The 21,883-nt window shown below is 52.8% G+C and overlaps 2 protein-coding genes across 4 annotated transcripts; one reads left to right on the forward strand and one right to left on the reverse strand.

Moving 5' to 3' along the window:
* Nucleotides 1–924: 924 nt before the first annotated feature.
* On the reverse strand, nt 925–10,513 carry LOC122366782 (tetraspanin-13-like). 2 transcript variants are annotated; one of them, XM_043339372.1, is made up of 5 exons: nt 10,282–10,513; nt 9,575–9,970; nt 6,988–7,134; nt 5,821–5,925; nt 925–1,891 (listed from the first exon to the last, which is right to left on the reverse strand). In XM_043339372.1, the coding sequence occupies exons 1-4, from the start codon at nt 10,339–10,341 to the stop codon at nt 5,851–5,853; spliced, it is 678 nt and encodes a 225-aa protein (XP_043195307.1). In that variant the 5' UTR covers nt 10,342–10,513; the 3' UTR covers nt 925–1,891; nt 5,821–5,850. The 2 variants fall into 2 exon arrangements, with proteins under 2 accessions (XP_043195307.1, XP_043195308.1); XM_043339373.1 differs by lacking the exon at nt 5,821–5,925 and having other exon boundaries at nt 10,282–10,502.
* Nucleotides 10,514–11,038: 525 nt separating this feature from the next.
* On the forward strand, nt 11,039–21,567 carry LOC122366785 (potential E3 ubiquitin-protein ligase ariadne-2-like). Of its 2 annotated transcripts, none has more exons than XM_043339378.1 (11): nt 11,039–11,064; nt 14,486–14,783; nt 15,527–15,881; nt 16,173–16,311; nt 16,578–16,670; nt 17,037–17,154; nt 17,703–17,796; nt 18,184–18,314; nt 18,647–18,767; nt 18,889–18,980; nt 19,282–21,567. In XM_043339378.1, the coding sequence occupies exons 2-11, from the start codon at nt 14,571–14,573 to the stop codon at nt 19,435–19,437; spliced, it is 1,512 nt and encodes a 503-aa protein (XP_043195313.1). In that variant the 5' UTR covers nt 11,039–11,064; nt 14,486–14,570; the 3' UTR covers nt 19,438–21,567. The 2 variants fall into 2 exon arrangements, with proteins under 2 accessions (XP_043195313.1, XP_043195312.1); XM_043339377.1 differs by lacking the exon at nt 11,039–11,064 and adding an exon at nt 11,249–11,424.
* The last annotated feature ends 316 nt before the right edge of the window (nt 21,568–21,883 follow it).

Below are 21,883 nucleotides of genomic sequence, written 5' to 3' on the forward strand. Positions count from 1 at the left end.
ATATCGACTCTGCCTCTACCGAATGGCCGCTCTAATTGTGACACGGGCTAACACCAGCCGTCCACACGAAAGGGAGGCATCGACCGATGAACGGAAGAATGGTTATGTCCCGCCGACTGTGACGGAGCCGTCTTTTCTTCATGCGACGGAGCGTTTATTCCTATGATATATAACCCATACAAAGTCCAACGGGCAATGCAAAAAAAAAAACGTCATTTCTACCAGAACAGGCATATTTTCTTACTATAATTGTGCGAACAGTGGATGGTTCCTTATCACCACCAAATTGAGCGTCATGACTCGGCGAAGTTCGCCCGCCAGTGAGTCAGTCCCTGAGCCCACTGAGTCACTGGTGGAAAGACTGTCAGGGGGAGCCGCCGGCGGTTTGGCCTCATGACTGTAAACTGACACAGCTGGTGTACAAGCTGCCACACAATCCCGTAAACCACCTACCGTACAGGAATAGCTGAGTCGGTCAAGTCATGCTATCACTTCCCACGCCAAGCTGAACATTCAGTTGCCACCCATGTCCTAGCAGGAGCTTGTCGTTGTTCGCTACAGCTGTTCTACACTTGGTCCTAGCCTCATACGTTTACATTTATACGCACGTTTCCACGCACCTGTGCCTTATCTCAGTTTGTCTGCCGTATTGATTTTATGACGCGGGACTAAACAACGTCACCCGGGCGACGGATGACGTCAGTCCGGCGGCGGCGGTCGGCCGGCCGCCACCTGTGCTCTCCGGGTGAGACGGGCTCCGAATGGCAGCCGGAGAGTTTCACAGCCGGCCAGCCCATCGGAAATCGATATAAACGGGCCGCAGGAAACCACAGAACCGTGCCCGCCAGTCGCTACCGGCCGGCTGGGGCGCGAAACAACCATGCTTTAAGGACTGCAGGCCTAGGACAGGGCACAAAGCGCGACTAATACTGGGTACATTTATTTAACCGGAACAAATAAATTATGCACGATAGAACAAATGAGGCTACAGCCACAACACGTGGTTACATTTGGCTAAGGGGCGGGTGGGGACGGCCGCCGGGACTCTGAACTGACTATTCCCGGACGGGCCGACCCCACCGCCCGGCTCCCCCGGTGGGGGAGGGGGGGGGTCACCCCCACAAACACCACGACCCGAGTACCGCGCGCCGCTACCCCATAGACATGAGTGACACTATACAGCCCCGCAAACTGTCGTCCCAGGCAGCGAAAGGTAGCGCTGAGTCTGTAAACGGGGAAACCACTGACGGGGAACGTCCAGTTGCCGCTTGGGAGATCCGTGCTTGAACGGTTTAAATGGAACATGATAGTATGAACTTTAAATAAAAAACATAACGAGAAAAAGAACCATATTTAAGTTAACATTACTACTGTCGCCATACATTCCTTGCCATATTGTCCCCATTTTAAATATTTCACTACCTGCCAACCCGCCAGCGTGTCTCGAAGCCCTTCCGGGCTGCTGCCATACAGTCTGCCTACGTTACAGCACCGTACAGCCTGCCTCCGTTGGGCACCCGCCGTAGTCTGCCTACCAGTGTTGCCGGGCCGTGTCCGCTGCGGCGAGATCAGGGCGGCCGCCGCGCCGGCGCGCCAGCAGCCCGGGCGAGTGGGGCGGGCGCCGCTACAGGTGCCCGGATCGGCGAGCTGCGCGTGTGGGGCGCCGCGGCCGGCGGCGCTGTCCAACGCCGAGAGTTCAGCGCGGACAGCTGGGCCGACCGACTGTCATGACACGCTCCCGTTCCCCGCCACCCGGCCCGGCCTCGGCCGCCTATCACAAGCGGGAATGCGGCGTGGAGTGCCGGTGGGCCCGGGCCGTCTAGTCGAGCATCTGACCCCGGCTCGGGTCCATCTGGTTTCGGTAGCGGTAAGCCAGCACAAACCCGATCATCTGAAACGGGCGGGGCCGGTGAGAGCCGTGAGAAGAGGCCGGTGAGAGCGGTGGGAGAGTACAGGTGAGAAAGGTGAGCGGTCGCGCTCCGCGGCGGCCGGGCAGCCACTATCGGCCGCCGTTCTGATCGGACTCGGTCTCAGCAGGAACGCTGAGGGCGGCTCCACGGCAGTGTGGTAATCTTTACGGTATTTGCAGAGTGATTGGTGGGCCGCCGCGGAATCAGGCAGTTGGCTAGTCCGTGTCGGTGAACCGTCGGCTCAGGGAGTTAGCCGAGCCGCGGGTGGCACAGACTGAACAGGATTGCAACACGGCAATGGCTGCCCATAAACGGCACTGGGAACACAACGTGATCGGTAAAATGACCCTCCATTTGGTGATTATATCCGATGACAACAAAGTCAATAGTTTCTTATCTAAACTCGAGTTATTCAGCACTCTCAACAATTGCATTTTTGACCAGTTACTGATACTAAGCATTAAACATCTCATTGAGCAATCGACAATATGATCCTTCGATTAGACTCAGAACGGTCGAACACACAGACAGTCTGCACGGCACAGGTGATAGCGGCAGCGGTTGAAGGGTAGCACAGCAGTACTGCGCGGAGAGGCACAAAACACCACAGAATGGCACCACAGTGAGCAGTGAGCATGACGTCTTCACGACGGCAGTAGCGCTGCAGGGAGCTGCTGGCTATAACAGCTATCTGGCATCTACTGCGGGGCAAACACTGCCTGTTGGAGAAAACAAACTGGACAACAGCCATGGAATAAAACGAAACGATAACGAAGCCTAATCTCGAATGGCTTCATAGTTCATACATGGTATTAACAAAACGACTTACTTCTAGATTTTAGTCAGACATTCGGTAGGTAGGGATTAGGGGTGAATAAATATGAACAGGGTCGTTATGCGCCTATCAGGAAAGGCAATACAATGACTAGCAGGCTACGCTATCGCGGCCAGGCCGGTCCGGACCAAACACTACCGGGTGGATAGTGTGGCGTAATGTTACCGACTGCATGCCTAATAGTGACAAACTTCAAAGCGACTGTGATGACTGTGCAGTGCTGGCACGAGTAGGTGCACAATGCCCTAGTAAATCAGTCAGCGCGATATCGCCCACAATCAGCGCGAAACAGCACAGCGACGACGTGTGCTGCCTGGTAACCGTCCACTGCCCTTCCCTGTACACATGTGACATGAGCGTTCAACTCCTGCCCTCCCCACTAAACGTGGTCGCTCGTCCTCCTCCCTTCGGCACGTGCCCACAGCGGCCGTTGACACCAGACACGGACTAAACCAGCCCTGCCTGGCGACTGATGGAGATGAAGTGCTCCGTAAGACTAACTTCTGCAATGATAATAATCATCACTCAGACTTTAACGAAATGTATACAGAAAAGATGAGCACATCGCATACCGTATCGCATTACATTTTTGCTTTTTAGTTCTTTCGGTCCGTTCAGGAAGAGCATGGCCCATGGCCAGCCCTCAGAAAAGCTGGGATCAGCTGAAGTTTAGATAGCAATCGATCCACCTTATGTCAATTACTGTCACATCATTTGGTGTTCAGATCGTGGGTGATCCCGTGAAAACTCAAAACTGCCACGTTCCAGCAATGAGCAAGTAACACTGTCCTATCACAGCTCCCGCAATCTGGCAATTTCGAGAAGCCGCCCCAGAGTTTCCGGACGCCCCAGCCCGGGCAACAGCAGCCCATCGGCCATCCACCGCCCTGCTGGTCATTTCTAGTCAGCAGCCGGAGCACGTGCTCCCCTCCCCTCTGCGGGGGGAGGGGTCGACAGACCAGACCCTGCCCATCGCCCCAGTGCCGTGTATCCGGAGACGGGGCGACACACACCGGCGTGGTGCCGGTATGATCCGGTGCGGGGCCGGCACACGCCCTCCGGCCGGCCGGTCGGGGCGGCACTCGCGGCGTCTGACCGACCGGCAGACAGTCCGTAAACAAACGGCACCGATAGAGAGCCGGTTAGGACCGGCGACCGGTCAGGGACGGACCGCACAACATTACCTGGGCGGTCCCTCGAGCCACCGGACTCGCCTCAAACTGACAAACCAATGCCCAGCGGAAAAGTCCCGGCCCGTGCCAACCATCCACCGCAGGGCGTGGGGAACGAAAGCACACGGGCCCGAGACGGACAGCTGAACTTTGGTCCAGCGAGACACTCGTCGGACTTCGGCTCGAAAACAGCACGAACATGCAACGCCTTGCTTCAAATGTCCCAAATATTTGTTCCCATAACCACGTTGACGACTTCTAAGAGTGGGCGATAATTGCATACCAACGTTGCTTCGATCATGTGCTAAAAGAGCTCCATCAACAGTCAACATTGTAACCCAGCCGATATCGTGAGCGGGGCCACTTCGCTCCCTTTTACGACCTAGCGTCCAAATGCTGGCTACGTGCCATTGGCACGCGCCAAGAGTAAAGCTCTACCGTCGGTCACCAAGGCATCCAATCCGGTTTACGCAAGAACCCCGACCGATCACTGATCAGCCGTTCTCGCGGTATGACGATGGCTGTGTGCTTTAACAAAATAAATTGACATTCCCATTATCACAGATAGAAAAAGCATGGCAGTTTGAAGAGAATTAGGAGCCAGATTTATGCATATTTTGATAAACTTATTACGCAACAAACTGGAGAAGACCGGTTAGGCATTTCTAAAGATTTCAAAACGGGATGCACCAGAAAGCATTGCAAGGCTATTTAAGGAACCGATTCATTCTTTCCCAGAAAGAACACCATCTCATTTCCCAGAATAGCAAACTTTGTATAGCAGCAAACACCAAAGTTCAGCGCCGGAGTTCGGCCAATCGGGGCAGCCCGAGAGTGGTCCGGCAGCCAATGACAGCCTCATCCAGACGCCGCTTCAGCTCAAACAGTCTCTGTTCGAGGCCTTCAGCGAATCAGCAGCGGTGGTTGTTATGGTTTCGCAGGCGCCTGCCCAGCTTTCGTAAGAGCCAGCAGCAGCTGACCAAAGTTCGGGCCGGGCACAGCGGCACCGCTCGGCGACTCTCTGGTATGGGACAGGGCAGACAGCGTCCGCCGGGAGACCGGAGGGACCCCTCCCCGTCCCCCCAGTGGCGGCGGAGGTGCAGTGCAGAGCCGGCTGCGGCCATTCCCCAATCATAGGAACCCCTACCGGTACCGGCTCAATACGAATGGGCGACACCAGGCGGTGCAGGCTGGGTTTAACCCTGGGGTCGATAGAGCCCCTCCCCACTCGGAAGGTGATGCCAGCCCAGGGCAGACTACATATTCTGACCCCGGGGTCGACAGGCGCCCTCCGTCTCCGGCGGCCGCACGGGCCGGTGTCTAAACTCCCACGGAACCTATCGGTCCCGATAGACGCCCTATCTGCACCGGCGCGGCGTCACCCCAACAGCGCGGGCCCGCGGGGAAGGCAGCTGCGGCCGCGCAGACACACCACAGAGTCCGCCACATCAGTCAGCAACGCAGCTATCACCGCTCACCAAAACCAAACGAAACCAATCACACAGCAAAACTGAGCCATGCAGCAAGACTGAAACGACGGGAAGATAAGCAAAACATTAGCGAACGAATGCACAAATGCACCCGAGCAACATGTGTAGAAAGCTTCCTCCTTTCCCGACACAAACACACACGCCGCTCATATAGCATGTTTCACGATAAACTCTAGCCGACCGTAGGCAGAGGCAGCAAGCGAAGCTGCCACACGACCACTCCAGGCTCCAGCCACAATCACACAAGGTCGGGAGCGGCGCGGGCGGCGGCAGGGGATGGCCGCACTTCTCTGGGGATCCGCTGGTTACAGGGCAGGCACCGGCAACAGGCAGTCGAGCTCGGCAGAAGCGGGTGCGACTGTAGCGACATGCGGGTGTACGGGTGGGGCGGCAAGAGCGCGTGGAGACCGTACCTGCGACAGCCCGGCCCGGCGGCGGAGCGCCTATAGAAACGCGTTAGCGTTGGTGCGCGGGTCTTTTTGGTTACGGTAGCGCACGGTCAGCCACACGCCGAAAAACTGCAAACCCCAGGCAGGAGTGGGCCGGTGCGGCCGGTCAGTGGGGCGCTCACACGGTGACAGGCGCGCTCTCTCAAACACATACGCCATCAGTTAGTGTGGCCAGGTGAGACAAACAGAGGCAGTTAGTGAAGCGGCGAGTGAGACAAACAGAGGCGGTTAGTGAGGCGGCGAGTGAGGCAGATGGAGGCGGTTAGTGACATGCGATCGGGCTATGTCCGCCGGGCACGGTTCGTCAGAAGGTTATGTTGTTCACAAAAGAAATGAAATATGTCATTCGAAAGCTGACTGTAAGCTGATGAAATCGTTGACATATTTTTCGAGTTCCTTGGAGGCCTCAATATCGAAAGAACAATATTGAATTACTAAAATGTACTCAAATGTGCATATAAGTCTTCCAGATTCAATAAGAAGGCACAATCACACAGCTCAGTCTCACAATGGACCAGAGTCAAACACCCAGAAGCGTAAAATGGCCCTTATCGTCTCTCACACCGGACAAGTCGTAGCTTCGTACGGCTTTTTGGTCCCGAAATAAGAGAATAATGGCTGTGGTACTGTACACACATAAAATAATACAGTTCCAAATATTCGCACCTCCCATTATTTACACGATACCCGGAAGTCTCCATAAAACACAAACACATTTACACCACACCGCAAATGGTTATTTGGTGGTCTTGTCTTAAAGTGAAACACAGAATTAAAACAAGAATAGCTAACGCTTACATTTCACTAAAGTAGATCCATGTCCCGTTAAACACAAAGGTGAGAAAAAAAATCCTATTGTACGTGTTCAATGCGAAGTAAAGGTCCTTGGGTCCTCTGGGAGTTAGCGGCGCGACCAGTGAAAGGTCCTGTTCATCCCGAGCGGGGACGATGATGACTGGGCATATAACAATCGATCGGGGCCCACTGGACGAAAAAAACACCAGCGAAGCTCACCGCACAGTGACGGATTACGGCGGAAGCAGCCGCGCCGGCCGGCGGATCACAAGCCACACCGAGAGCGAACGGCTGGCCGCACCAGCCCGTGGCCGTGCCCGCCGATCACACACTCACCTCTGTGAAACTGAAGAACAGACCGATCCCGCCGCTGACGCGAAGGCCAGAGTTGATGGCCTCCTTCAGCATTTCAAAGCAAGGCCGGCATTCGCACTTGATGCTTCCCATGCAGCACTGTGTGGCGTCGGTCTGCCCGGGACAGCACTGGGGAGACATCGGGACCAGAATCAGTGGCACTGCACGGCCAGCCACAGTCACAGTCCGGGACAGCACTGGGGAGACATCGGGACCAGAATCAGTGGCACTGCACGGCCAGTCACAGTCCGGGACAGCACTGGGGAGACATCGGGACCAGAATCAGTGGCACTGCACGGCCAGTCACAGTCACAGTCCGGGACAGCACTGGGGAGACATCGGGACCAGAATCAGTGGCACTGCACGGCCAGTCACAGTCACAGTCCGGGACAGCACTGGGAAGACATCGGGACCAGAATCAGTGGCACTGCACGGCCAGTCACAGTCACAGTCCGGGACAGCACTGGGGAGACATCGGGACCAGAATCAGTGGCACTGCACGGCCAGTCACAGTCACAGTCCGGGACAGCACTGGGGAGACATCGGGACCAGAATCAGTGGCACTGCACGGCCAGTCACAGTCACAGTCCGGGACAGCACTGGGGAGACATCGGGACCAGAATCAGTGGCACTGCACGGCCAGTCACAGTCACAGTCCGGGACAGCACTGGGGAGACATCGGGACCAGAATCAGTGGCACTGCACGGCCAGTCACAGTCCGGGACAGCACTGGGGAGACATCGGGACCAGAATCAGTGGCACTGCACGGCCAGTCACAGTCACAGTCCGGGACAGCACTGGGGAGACATCGGGACCAGAATCAGTGGCACTGCACGGCCAGTCACAGTCCGGGACAGCTGCACTGGGGAGACATCGGGACCAGAATCAGTGGCACTGCACGGCCAGTCACAGTCCGGGACAGCTGCACTGGGGAGACATCGGGACCAGAATCAGTGGCACTGCACGGCCAGTCACAGTCACAGTCCGGGACAGCACTGGGGAGACATCGGGACCAGAATCAGTGGCACTGCACGGCCAGTCACAGTCCGGGACAGCTGCACTGGGGAGACATCGGGACCAGAATCAGTGGCACTGCACGGCCAGTCACAGTCACAGTCCGGGACAGCACTGGGGAGACATCGGGACCAGAATCAGTGGCACTGCACGGCCAGTCACAGTCCGGGACAGCACTGGGGAGACATCGGGACCAGAATCAGTGGCACTGCACGGCCGGTCACAGTCCGACCCGGGACCAGATTATCCAACAACAAAAAATATCCTGCTGCAGTTTTAACCCTCGCATGTGTAGGAGGGGTCGGATGGACACCCCCCCCCCCCCCCCCCCACCCACCCATGGTTTTTCCCGAATAACTCGCACAAAACGCGGCCGATCGCAACGATACTTTAAGTACCCTCGAGTTGATCAATTTTACACCCTCTCTGCAAATTTCATGACCCTGACCCAAATGACCTATGACCTGTGACCTATTTCTCGAGACCATGTCTGCCCGGAATCACGATTCAGCGTAGGTAGGTATGTCAGCTAACATTATCCGCGCGTTTCCAGCCTTTTTGTGATTATAAACGTCCAAACATGCGAAATGATGTTTGACCCACGCATTACGGAAGGTGTCAAGGTCACCTGAAGGTCAGGTGAGGTCATTGACCTTTGATGACCTCGGGTTACTTTTTCGAGTTTTACATGTTTCCAGGGTAGTTGTTTGGGCTGATTTCGAATTTAGCATCCATTTGAACATTTACGAAGTACTTTTAGTACCTTCGTAACAGGTTACGACGCCGTTAGTGGTAGTTGACACCTACTAAGGATAGCCGGCAGGACGCCTACTGGTTGACCTGACCCGACCCGACCTGACCTAAATGCATGAAGACATCATCTGTGATAAAAACTAACTCGAGATTCGTGATCAGCGCCCCCCCCCCCAAAAAAAAATAGCAGCTTCCCTTTACGAAGTTCTAGCAGGTCCCGATTTTCCCGACTTTTGGGTAATTGACCTGACCTGGAAGGTCAACCAATGACTTAGGACCTCAAAATTGGGTATCATCGGCTTCCTCTCGTCACGGGCAGCACGCTCGTTTTTTCCGCGAGGCTCTAGCTCAATCAGTGGCCGAACGGCAGGGGGTCCAACCGACCGACGCTGGCAAACGCCGCACACATGCGAGGGTTAAGTATTATGATTTTTCGTCCTAAAGTCGTCCCAGAATTTCGCCTGACAGGCAATAGAAAATAACCACAAATGTGAAAATAGCAGTTATGTAATATCATGCATGATCAGTTTAACTTGTGACAACTGACATAATTGTAAGGAGAAAAAAAATTACTGGCAGCCAACATATTTTTCTGCATGTGAAACTGGCTCCTTGTCAGACAATGTACAGAATTTAATCAAGTTTAAACATGAAAAATATTCATCAATATAACTGATGGTGAGATCGGCAACTAGCATATAAGACATTATCTGGCCTTAATCAACACCAGCATCCTGTTAATATCATGCACATAAAACATCTGTTAAATCATAGCACATTGCAAAAGTAACTGCTACTGTACCGGTTTCAGAGGACACTCAGGGTGGTCCATCCCATCATCCAGGCCTGTGTTGTTCATTTCCTGGAAGCCGCAGCAGCCGAATGTCTCCTGGGCATTCTTCTTGATGTCATCAGTGGAGATGCGCCAGCCCTCATGGAGCAGCTTCTCCTGCTGACTGGGCGTGATGGCCAGGCAGGCGCACGCCAGGCTGAACTGTAGCACGTACAGCAGGAATAGCACCAGCATGTAGAAGAAGAGCACCACCTGGTGGTGTTTGACGGCGCCCACAAGTCCAAGGACAGCAATGAAGAGCAGCAGCACACCGCAGGCCACGATGCCACCAACGACGCCCAGACTGGTGATGATGCTGGCCGTCTTACCATAGGTAGCCACTCCAATCAGCAGAAATGCCACCACCTGCCAAAGTTGTGGTGTCATCCCAGAGAACTGCCTGTTGGTCACTGTGGCGAGAGTGGGGCAGAACCTGCCTTGTATGGGAATGATGGCGGAGAGCATGTTAATGCCATATATGCCATTAACTTGATTGCCCCAAATTTTGAGAAGCATTATGGAGTAAGGACAAAAATGAATGCACCATGCAATTAAACATGAAATAGAACAGTCCAAAATAAAACGAAGCGGGAATGTGAGAGATCGAGATCATCACTTTATAGCATGCATGCATAACAACAGCACGGTCAGAATGGTTAACAAATGACAACACTTACCACATAAACAATGTTCAGCGCTATCAGCGCATTCTTTGAGCAAGTGAAGCCACCACACATTTTGGCCAATATCAAAGCCTGAACGCTCACAAACAATTCTGCCCGCGGAACTCAGAGGCAAGGCATCAGATGTTCGTGCACGGTGCTGGGGTCTGGATTCATCGGCTTCGTCGTTTACGGCGTTGGCAACTTCTCTAAAAGATGTCGCCCCCGTCGCCACCATCTGAGCCGCGTCGCATTTGTCGCAAGACTAAAGTGCTACCAAATTGCAAAAATGCTGCAAGCATTTGTCAGATGGGACAAGTGGTTTTTGATTGCAAACAAATGAATAAATTGAAATACTGTACAGAAAATTTAAAAATAATTTTACAAAGGATACATTTCATCCGTCTCGATCTTTCTTATGCCTAAACACCATATTCGGAAATCGGAGCATGGCATTGGAATGATATGAGAAAGGCAATGCACATGGCATTGTAATGCATAATGCAAATATATGTTTTGCCAACAAACGGACCTTTTGACTATGGAGAGTGTATTGCATCGATTAAACAATCGATAATTCTAGGAAACAAATATTTAAATTTCCTTTTTTCATTCATTTCATTATTTCTATATGCATCGTTGCATTCGCCTATTCGAAGATCCAACCGCAAATCCTTGCAGTGTTTTAGCTAGATATGGCAGCAAAAATCATAACCTTGAACCACAACTTGTTTCTCTCAGAGTGTCTCTCTGCTGCTGTGTCACTTGTGATATTAATATTAGACGCGTTTACATAGGGTTTGTTGCAAGCTTATATCTCCGTCCGTGATGTTGCAAAAGATGCCAATCGTGCTGAACAATTTACAAAATGATCCCCTCTAAATATTTGAAGACCACTGCAACGAAATTATCGCCAAATTAACGAGCTAGAGCCTCGTCAAATATGCTATGTAAACCGGGTTATTGAGATAGGACATAGAAAAGGGTATAATAAACGCTACTTGGTTGAGGTTTCACACGTTTGCTTGATCAAAGCACTGCAAAAGAACAAAGAAACAAAAAAAAAACAGCGTCAGGTCGCGTGTTATCGTTTTTTCAGAATAAATATTCTCCGTTCCATGCATACTGATACTGATACCTCAACCTACCTCAACCTAGGTAGGTACCTACCAATTTCAATTTATTGTCTTGTGAGTCACTCTTTGTTTTGATGACTAGGTTATTCCAATAAGGAGAGCAGGGCGCTGTTTCACGGCATGACTGCATATACTATAGCCCCTTGGGCATGACACAAGTGTGTGCAACCAGTATCACATTTTATTTTATAAATTTTGTCTGAACCTTTTGATGGGAAGGATTCACAAGGACAGAGCCACCGCTAAGTGAAGCTTGTTGCAATGACCCTGCCCTCTACCCTCCGATTGCGCAATTCCAATTCTATGGCAGAATTTAGAGTCCAAAGTCCAAAGAGTCCAAACTTGTGCACAAAGCAGCGCACGGTCGGTCCCCTTGCTGACTTCGCCTGGCTACGGCCTGCGACCAACCGCAACCATACCTGTCAGGAGGCCCATAAATGTTGAGCGCCCATCACGCTTCAAACCCGGACTGTCATAACCGGGAATGCGTGCTCTCACCACGCCACGCGGAGTCCAACGCTCTAACCAACTGAGCTATGGGACCAGCAAATTTGGGTCATTGGGTTTCCATGGAAAATCAAGCTCAGACTATCTAACATTGAGAGTGTTCTATAGATTAATGATGTATTCATGGTCCACAGAAACCCAATATCGCTATGTGTAGTGCGCAGTAGCATTGTGACATAAAACAGAGCTCAGGCCTTAGAGTTCTAATCAGCCAGCCCCAGTCTGCAAAGTACCTATGGCAATTTCCAGCTGGTGTGGATTTGGTGCGTATTTTGGCTTGGTGCAATGCAGATGTGTAGTGCGGTGCGGAATTGGCTTAGCGACAGCCGATGGACATAACAGACCAGAGAGGTAGATGAAAATCTAAGAAAAAAAAACATTGTTGGAGTTTCAATGTATAATGCAGTGTGCTATCGCGTTTAGCCCGCGCCCCACTGGGGGGGCTATTTATAGCCCCCCCTCCCGTTTTTCTGCAATAACTTCCAAACCGCTTGACGGATCGACGCCAAACTTTCAGTACCTTCGGCTGCATCAATTTGACACCTTGTGTCAAAATTTGAACTTCGTAGCTACCATAGGTCGGCCGGAAATGACGTCAGAGTGACGTCATGTTCGTCCGATTTCGACGCAAAACATTGAACCACGGCAATCGCTCCCAAGAGCTCAGTTTTTAAGCTAGATCCAATTTCTTTGCATGAAAGGACTCAGAATTGACCGCGCTATCAAACTGCTATCTCGAATTTTCAAAATTTTGAAAATTTCGAAAATTTTATATAATAATATTCAAAATTTATATTTTTATATTTTTTTCAAAAAGTTTTTGACTTTTCGAAAAAACCGTAATATATGTGACGGAACGCATGATTATGACTAACTCTAGCAAGTTTTAGCTAAATATCTTCAAAAATGGCCAAGTTATACGCATTATTGCAAAAAATTCACAATTATTAATTTTTCAAATCAATTTTTCAGTACGTATTTGACATCGTACACCAATATAAATGGCACCATCGTGTTCCTGAGTTCAAACTGCATTCAATAGACACCTTTTTTGTTGAAAAATTTTAACTTCAAAATTTGACCTTTTTTGACCTGAAAGTGACCTGACCTAAGCTAAATTCGACTCAAAATGACCTCGAATGACACAGACGACATCAAATTCGAAATATATGGCCTAAATGGACCATAAAACATGTGTCACGTGACCGACGCATGATATAATATTTCCGTGACCTGTGATGACCTGACCCTGACCTGAAAATCAAAATACAAGTTTGGTACCCTCAAGGTATCTAGAGCATCTGTTCACGAGTGTGGAAACCAAAAATGAGCCTGATCTGACTTGTAAGACGGCGGCCAGAGCCCAAAATGTGAACAAGCCAAAATGCTAATAATTTTTACTTTGACCTGACCTGTGACGTCATCGGTGACCTCGAGGTCAATGAAATTAGGTTTCGCTCGACAGTTTTTCCGGGGCTATCAGACGCCGTTTGAATTTTGACGATCGGCCCAGTAGTTTCGGAGTTAGGAGGGGGGGCTATGAATAGCCCCCCCCCCCCCCCCAGTAGGGCGTGTTATACACAGACCCCAGTGGGGCGCGGGTTAATTGAGCGTGGGGTGGTCAGAACGGACTATGCCAGCGCTGGTCGTTCCATAATCACGCTGGTCGTCCCATAATCACGCCCGCAAGTTTGCACTGTTACAACACGAAACGCATCGCTCAGCTCTGCGAGGCGGTAGAGCGAGAGATGAGCACTGTCAATGGGAGGGATTCGAGATGTACGCTACACAGCCCATGACAAGGGCTAGATCACCGCTCCGCTCCATCGCTTCAAGTAGTCAAATGCGAAGGATTTATCGTGTATGTTTGACACAGCTAATAAGTTGCATTGAAAGAATCTGAGGTTGTTGCATTTTGCAGCATTCGTGAACGAGATGCACATGGCTGATGATAGGCTTTGGGGATCGCCACTTTACCGCGGCCAAGTAGTCAAATCCGCTGTGAATGGCTTGCCGATCAGATTTGTTGTGCGATACAGCTGTTGACCCAACGAAAGACGCCGAAAATGCATGCTGCATGCATGAGATGATTCCACATTTAGCCATTCATAATCATCTTTATATTTATAAGTGGGTATATGATCGGACAATAATCACCCTGGAAGAATTGGCAGGGGGTCGTACTGGATATAGTTCTTGTATTGGCATGACATGTTTTTTGTTTGAGTTGCGTGGTGCGTATTTCTCGTTTCGTTTCCATACTGCTGAGAGGGCAGACTTGCGGCTCATATCACTAATTGAGGTCAGTGCGGATGAAAACTGGTCACTTTTAGGGTTCGGCGCGGGATTTTTGTACTCTCATTCGGCTTTGGTGCGGATTTTCCGGCTCTTTCTGAAGGGTTGGTGCGGATTTTGAGCTTCGGCCGGTGCGCCTCGTCAACCTACGAGCCATACTTTGCAGTATGGAGCCAGCCTTCGTAATTTCATGCTCACTTCAGGGTCAGGTGCAGTTTGAGCTGTAGTAGCACCTAGGGTAAGGAACAATAAGTTGATGTGACACTGTGCCTACTTTTCAGGACCATTGTGATCAGCATTTGTGAAGTGCTGAAGTGTAAAGTAACAGAGCCTCAAAAGCCTGGACTTGGGTGTTGGAGCTTCAGAATGGCCGACACAGAGTCACAGTCGTCGATGGAGTACTCTGAGGATGAGGACGACGATGGCGCACTGCAGGAGTACTACGAGGACGGCGCTGATGACCTGGAGGAGGACCTGTCGCGCCTGAACCCGGAGCACTTTCCGGTGGAGTGTCTCTCTGTGGAGGAGGTGGAGCGGCTGCTGAACGAGTGGGTCGAGCAGCTCAGCACCTCACTGCAGGTCAGCAGGTGCTCAGACAGCCCGCAGCTCTCAGTTATTGGGCTATGGTCGGGTGTGTGAACTCACAAGTTTTGTGTGTGATCACACAGGTTATCCCAAAATGCGTAGCATGGTACCTAGCTATGTTTACAAGATCCATAGTTGATAAGTTTTTAAATAAATATAGATCAAATGTTTGAATGGGCAGATTGATGGCAGTGGCGGCGCAACACCTTCAATTAAGAAGGGGGGGGGGGGGGCACTGCCGACTTTTGGTCCCATTCTTTCCATGCAACACCCATAGGGCTAATGTGAAAATGACAAACTCAGGGGGGCACGGTGCCGCGGTGCCCTCCCCGTTCTGCCGCCTATGATTGATGGAGCCAGAGCCTATGCTAAACAGCTGTTTGGTTCACAGGCCCTGACTCCTACCATTAAATCTGCAATGCTGAGTAGCTGGAGGGTTTAGATGCCCAAGTTAGTGTGCCCATCAAAGCCAAAGATCAATCCCACTCAAGTGGCAGCTGATCCTGGCCGGCTGCTCCCACCAACTGTAGACCATCCCAGCAAGAGTTATGTAAATAGACTCACGCCATATAATTTTCTTCAGCTTCTGGTCTCGCTATTTAAGTGGCGTTTGTTTTCAAGTTGTGTTCGTTTTTTCAATAGACGGGACGAAGAATCCCAAGCCAGGTATATCATTCAGAGCGTTAAAGCCGCCGCCAATGGCCGGGCTCTGACGTGTTGCCGCTGGCCGTCGACAGGTGACGCCGTCCCTGGCCAAGCAGCTGCTGCACTCCAACAACTGGAACGCCGCCGAGATAACGGCGCGCTACCGCGCCAACTGCCAGCAGCTGCTGGCCGAGGCGCAGATCAAGCCGCGCCCGCCGCCGGCGCCGGCCGCGGGCGGCGGCGGCAGCGCGCCGGGCCCGAGCAGCGCCGCCCAGCCGGCGGCCGCCCCCGCCCCCGCCGCCGCCGCCCAGCCGCCCGCCGAGTGTCCGGTGTGCGCCTGTGCGCAGCCGCCCAACGAGTACCGGGCGCTGGCGTGCCGGCACCACTTCTGCCAGTCCTGCTGGAGGATGCACTTTGAGACGCAGATCATGCAGGGAATCTCACTAGGTGGGTGTCTGGGACTGTGTGGGGCTGGACGGTGGGCAGGGAGCATGCTGGTCTGAGCAGATTCTCGCGCTGGTGTTGGTGTGTTTCCCTCTGGCAGATTTCAGTAGAGTATGTGCTGCGGCTGACCAGACTGCTGTCGCTGCTCGTTGCCGCCCTGTGCTGCGGTCGTCCGCCGTCCAATGTTCTGCTGACGCCGTGATTTATGTGGCCGTCCACGTATCGAGTGCATGGCCCGCCATGTCCTGCTGACGCCGTGGTTTCTGCTGACGCCGTGATTTCTGTGGCCGTCAGGTATCGAGTGCATGGCGCGCCACTGCAACATCCTGGTGCCGGAGGACTTTGTCGTCTCGCTGGTGACCAAGCCGGGGCTGCGCAGCCGGTATCAGCAGTACGCCTTCGCCGACTACATCCGCTCGCAGCCGCAGCTCAGGTGGGGTGGGGTCACAGGTCAGGTCAGGTGGGGTGGGGTCACAGGTCAGGTCAGGTGGGGGTGACAGGTCAGGTCAGGTGGGTGATGGTGACTTATCGGATAGGGACGGGAATGACGCGGGTTTAGGTCAGCCGCATTTTTCGAAATCAAGTTGTATCTAATTAGCTACTCTGCGCGAATGTAGTCTGTCAGGACTGTTCTCTCATATTAAGCCATTATTGATAACACCAACTGCCATATTTTATGGTCAATATTTTGGTTTTCAGATTTTGTCCAGGTCCTAACTGCCCCATCATAATTCGGGCGGTCGAGCCCAAGGCCAAGCGAGTGGTGTGCAGCAAATGCAAAACGTCTTTCTGGTGAGTGCACGCGGCGCAGCTGGAAAGCGCCGCTCGCTGTGATGATAGTCGTGCTTAGTGACTCGATAGGCGGGGACGCTGCTGAGCAGCCTTCTGTCACTGGTGCTGGAATTTAGGGTGAGGGTGTCATTTGTCGACTTGTGAATTCGTTAATAATTTATACCGACTTCATTTCTCTCATGTTTCTCACCTATGCATTCTTTTGTACAGTTCACTCACAGAGCAGCTGATAAGACAGCAGACGTGGATAGGAGATCGAATCATTCCCATTGAATGCCAGCCGCAGATCGCTGACAGTATGCATTGTGTGGCTGTCAGTATCCGTTGTGGCAGCGTGTTTGACGGTGCCTGTTGCTGATTGTCCAGTTTCCGCTGTGGTATCGACTACCACGCGCCGGCCGATTGTGAGACGGTGAAAAAGTGGCTCACCAAGTGCGCCGACGACAGTGAAACGGCCAACTATATATCTGCCAACACCAAAGACGTGAGTGGCCCCGCGCCGGCCGTGAAGCAGTCGTACACTCGAGGGCAGATTGATGTTCCACCACTCCCTACCCATCGGGCTACAATAGCTCAGCACTGGCTGCTGCCAGTGGCAGCACTGGCAGCACTGGCACTGGTAGGCAGTGCTGAGCAGTGCTGAGGGCAGGCAACACTGGCAGCAGCCAGTGCTGAGCCATAGGATCGCCCGATGGGTAGGGAGTGGTGGAACATCAATCTGCCCCCGAGTGTACTAGGGCGGGAATCAGACTGTCGGGTTGTCCTAAAATTGCACTTCATTTGGTGACATCTGAAGATAAGTTTGCTTCGATTTGTAAAATGAAAGGTTTGCAAAGTGTGTCATGTTCGAACATTGGCATACCTACTTAACAAGCGAGAGGTTTGCTAATAAGAGCTGTTCCCAACCGTCATTTCCACTTAGTTTTTCAACAATCTGTATTTCACATGAGTGGCATAGCCCATCAAATATCGGGTGTGTGTTTTGACCTGTAAGATTTGTGTTGACGTGCTGCTCTTTGTATCCGTTGGCAGTGTCCAAAGTGCCATATCTGTATAGAGAAGAACGGGGGGTGCAATCACATGCAGTGCTTCAGCTGCAAGTTCGAGTTCTGCTGGATGTGCCTCGGTAAGTCCGCAGCCGACCTCCTAGTGACACCCTGACACCCCGAAATAGGCCGAGTCTAATTTTGATCTGTCATGCTGTCGTATGTACCTAGGTAGTTTCTCTTCCTTCGCTTGTCATTCTATTCCCGGTCTTACGTGTACACTGTACATAGCTTGTCATTGTGGGTATCATTAAGGAACTAATGATAAATCGTGTTGAACCAGTTGAAGGTCATGGATCAGTATCTTCTGACGATTGGGTTGTTTCTGAAAGATTTGTTTCCGGATCCAAAATATTTATTTAGCGTATTATTGCCCCGTCGTATGTAATTCGCTCTGTCTGTTGTGCAGCATGTTCATCTATTCAGTCGTGTTTCCCGTCCTCACCACGCCCTTTGCACTGTTCCAGGCAACTGGAAGAACCACGGCTCCGAATACTACGAGTGCTCTCGGTACAAGGAGAACCCCAACATCGCCAGCGACTCGGCGCACGCCAAGGCGCGCGAGGCGCTCAAAAAGTACCTGCACTACTACGAGCGGGTGAGCGAGGGCCGGGCGGTGGCACTGGCCGGGGATTCGGCGGCGGCACGGGGATGATGGCAGGATTGTAATTCGCACTCGCCAACTGATCTGCAATCTGCACTGGAGGAGAATCATACATGACGTCTCGCTTACTTCACAGCTGGACCGAGGTAACGGATGGATTATAGTGATATTGATAGCAGCTGTGGTCAGTCTTGATGTGACTGACGAATGTGTCACTGAGTGATACCTTCAGAATCTGTGTGCAGTCCCCTGTCCTTTGTAGCCGGGAGGCGTCTCGGATGTAGGCTGGTCTGACCGGCTGGACGCGTGCTGCCGCTGTCTTTCAGTGGGAGAACCACTCCAAGTCGCTGGCGCTGGAGGCACACACGCGCCAGAAGATCGTGGACCGAATCAACCAGAAGGTCAACGACGCCAGCGGCACCTGGATCGACTGGCAGTACCTGCTCGGTGCGCAAATCAGACTGTTTTGGTGAATGCTGCTTATTTTGCTGCTGAAACTTATTCGGTATTTGCTTGTGTCTGCTGGCCTTATATAGGGGGTGACTGACGGTTTGCGTTTTTCTTTCAGACGCGGCGGCGCTGCTTGCCAAGTGTCGATACACGCTTCAGTACACCTACCCGTACGCTTACTACCTCGAGACCGGCTCGAGAAAGGCGCTGGTGAGTGCTCGAACATCGCAGGACGCCCTAGACATATAATTAAACTGGGAGCTCTTGATTCGTGTTTGTTTCTGTTTGTATACAGCCATTGTAAACTGCTCTTTCGCCCTCGTGTGTTCAGCGCAGACTTGCGTAACGTTAATAACTTATCGATTTGTGTTGTTTCATCAGTACAGCTGGTTATCTACCTCCGATCCACTGAACTGGTCTTTTCGCACCCGTTTACTCATATTGACGTGTCTGCTGCTATCCAGCGCCGGCCGTAACCCTCCATCCCTGCCTGCCGTCCGCCGTTTCGCAGTTCGAGTACCAGCAGGCGCAGCTGGAGCTGGACATCGAGGAGCTCTCGTGGAAGGTGGAGCGGGCAGAGACCACCGACCGCGGCGAGCTCGAGAACCACATGAGCCGCGTCGAAAAGAGCCGCACCATGCTGCTCAGAGAGTTCATCGAGGTCTAGTGGGCGTCGCCGGGACACAGTCGGGGGTCTGTGGGGGTGTACTGTGCGCAGGGCCGTGCCCTAGCCACCAGTCAGCGCGGGCCGGGCTCACACCGTGTCAAACCGGCCCGGCGGGGCGCCCTGCTCTGGGTCCGAGCGAGGTGTGTCAGTGTCAGTGGGCTGGGCAGGGGACAGCCGCGCCGGGTGGTGACGTGTCATAGTCTCCAGGGCGTGTGTGAGGTCCGTAGGGCGCAGAGGCGGCACGAGAGGGCATGACGGGGTCGTGAGTGGGGTGGCGGCCGCGTGGTAAAAAGAGACCAACCCAGCCTATAGCTCTCGCCTCACTGCGTGGTAGGAAAGATATCCTCATTTCGACAAACCCGAGAATAGTTCGAGGGCTTTGTTATCAATCGCTTGGAAATCAACTCAAAGATTCGCGATGCTTCTCACGTACAGTCTGTCTTAAAAGTACCGCGCAAAGTGACGGTGGATCCATCCAAGCCTGACCGATGAAGGACTGCTAAATTTGAGTCACCGAAGCAATGGACATCCTCGTCCATTCCCCAGCTCAATTGGTTCGGTGAATTTCAAATTATAGCAGGCCCTTCCTCGGTCAGGCTTGATGGATCCACCGTCACTTTGCGCGGTACTTTTAAGACAGACTGTACGCTGGAGTCCATTTTAACCTATAGCTTTCTGCACGGTTTGACAATGAGCAAAAGTCTGTTTTTAGCCAAAATTAAAGATTTTTTCCTTTTGCTACCATTTTGGGCAGATAATTTAGTCGATGAGCTGAACATTATATCAAGCTGTTCTGGGTTTTTGTCGAAATAACCTCTACCGCGCAGTGAGGGGCGTGTATACCTACCGGCCGACCGGTTACCGCCGGGGGAGGACCCGGTGTTGTCGGTAGTCGAGACGAGCGGCAGCCGGCGCTGAGCGGCCGGCCGGGCCCGCGTCGGTCAGCGGAGGTGTCTGTGGCCTCACCTGTATCGGGTGGCGCTGGATGGCGACTACAGCCGCCGGAGTGTGTGTGTGGAGGTTGGGGTCAGCCGGAGAGTGGGGGAGGGGTCGGGTCGGTCCGTCAGTCTGGTCCTAACGGGAGACGACTGTTCAGAGCTGAGCCGGAGCTAATTCACCCCGGCGGACAGCGGGCGAAGGAAAATCGTCATTTTCAGTTCGGACTGCATTGGGTAGTTGTGTAAATCGGTTTTAGGAGTTTTTTATTAGCGAACATATTCTTGCCTGTGTTATTTAATACCGGAATCGCATCAGTTACGTGTTACTAATATTTTTCTTCTCGTATCGCCCACGAGTCATGTGGCGCCGCGAGTGCTTGTGTGTGCGTGTGTAGTGTCTTGTATGTGCATGTGTCGCAGTTCTGTGTGGTGTAGTGCACTGGTGTGACTGTGAGGGTACCGTAAGGTCAGGACGGGGTGTCTCCGTTCATTTATACCGCGTGCCGCAGTGTGTGAGCCTTTCTGAGATTATATAGTCAGTCAGCGTGGCCCGCCGGCCACTGCTCGCGGCGGATCTGTCCAGTCTCAACAAACTCTGGTGGAATGTACAAGCCTTGTGCGGGGTGGCGCACTGTCGCCTCTCCGTACCGTCTGCGCCGCGGCCGGCGGTCCTCCAGTGTCGAGAGCTGGTGCCATACCGCGTCTCCTCGCTCTCTCCTCTTCCAGTGAGGCGCGCCGTGCGTCCGACGGACCTTCCATGAGTACCTCGATTGTGTGCTGAGGCGGCGGCGCCGGTCCCGTCCCGCCCGGCCCCGCTGGGAATAGGTCACTGGGTGTCACCCCGACGCGACGGCCGGATCGGGCCCTGCTTCACGGCACGACGCTACAGTGCGCGACGTTACGCTACGGTATTGGGTTTCCATGGAACCATCAACAAACTTGGATGCTCTCAGTGTTGAAGCGTCCGAGTTTGTTGATGTTACGATGGAAACCCGATGGCAGTACCGCGATACGCGTAGCGCGCTGTAGCGTCGAGCCGTGCAACAGGGCCCGGGTCGGGCCGGTACCGCCGCCCAACTCGCCAGATCTTCCGGCCGGCGCCGCGGGCTGACCCGACCTGACCCGTGCACAACGGCCGTGTCGGCCGTGCACCTCTGACTGGAGCGTTTACTGAACATGCTTTGACTTTGAATCGTGTTTTTAGAGGAGCGGCTGGTGCGGACCCGGTGCATTGAACAGAGATATGAAACTGAGGATTCGCGGTGGTTAGTTGGGGTGACGCCGTAACTACCCGTAGAAACGGAAGTAGATGATTCGGGCGCAAAATGACCTTGCACTCGGCGCGCCTCTAAATCCCAACAAACAAACAAACAAGGGAGTGGATGATTCTGCGAACCAGCTTAACAAACCTTAGATGTTATGTTCGTCCGAAGTCCCCAACACTAGCCGCTAGTCGCCGCTGCTGTAGCCTTTCACGGCCGTCGTAACCAGAACAAAAAAAGCGACGA

The sequence above is a fragment of the Amphibalanus amphitrite genome, unplaced genomic scaffold (genome assembly GCF_019059575.1).
Source record: "Amphibalanus amphitrite isolate SeventyFive unplaced genomic scaffold, NRLGWU_Aamphi_draft 000830F_arrow, whole genome shotgun sequence".
Lineage (NCBI taxonomy): Eukaryota > Metazoa > Arthropoda > Thecostraca > Balanomorpha > Balanidae > Amphibalanus > Amphibalanus amphitrite.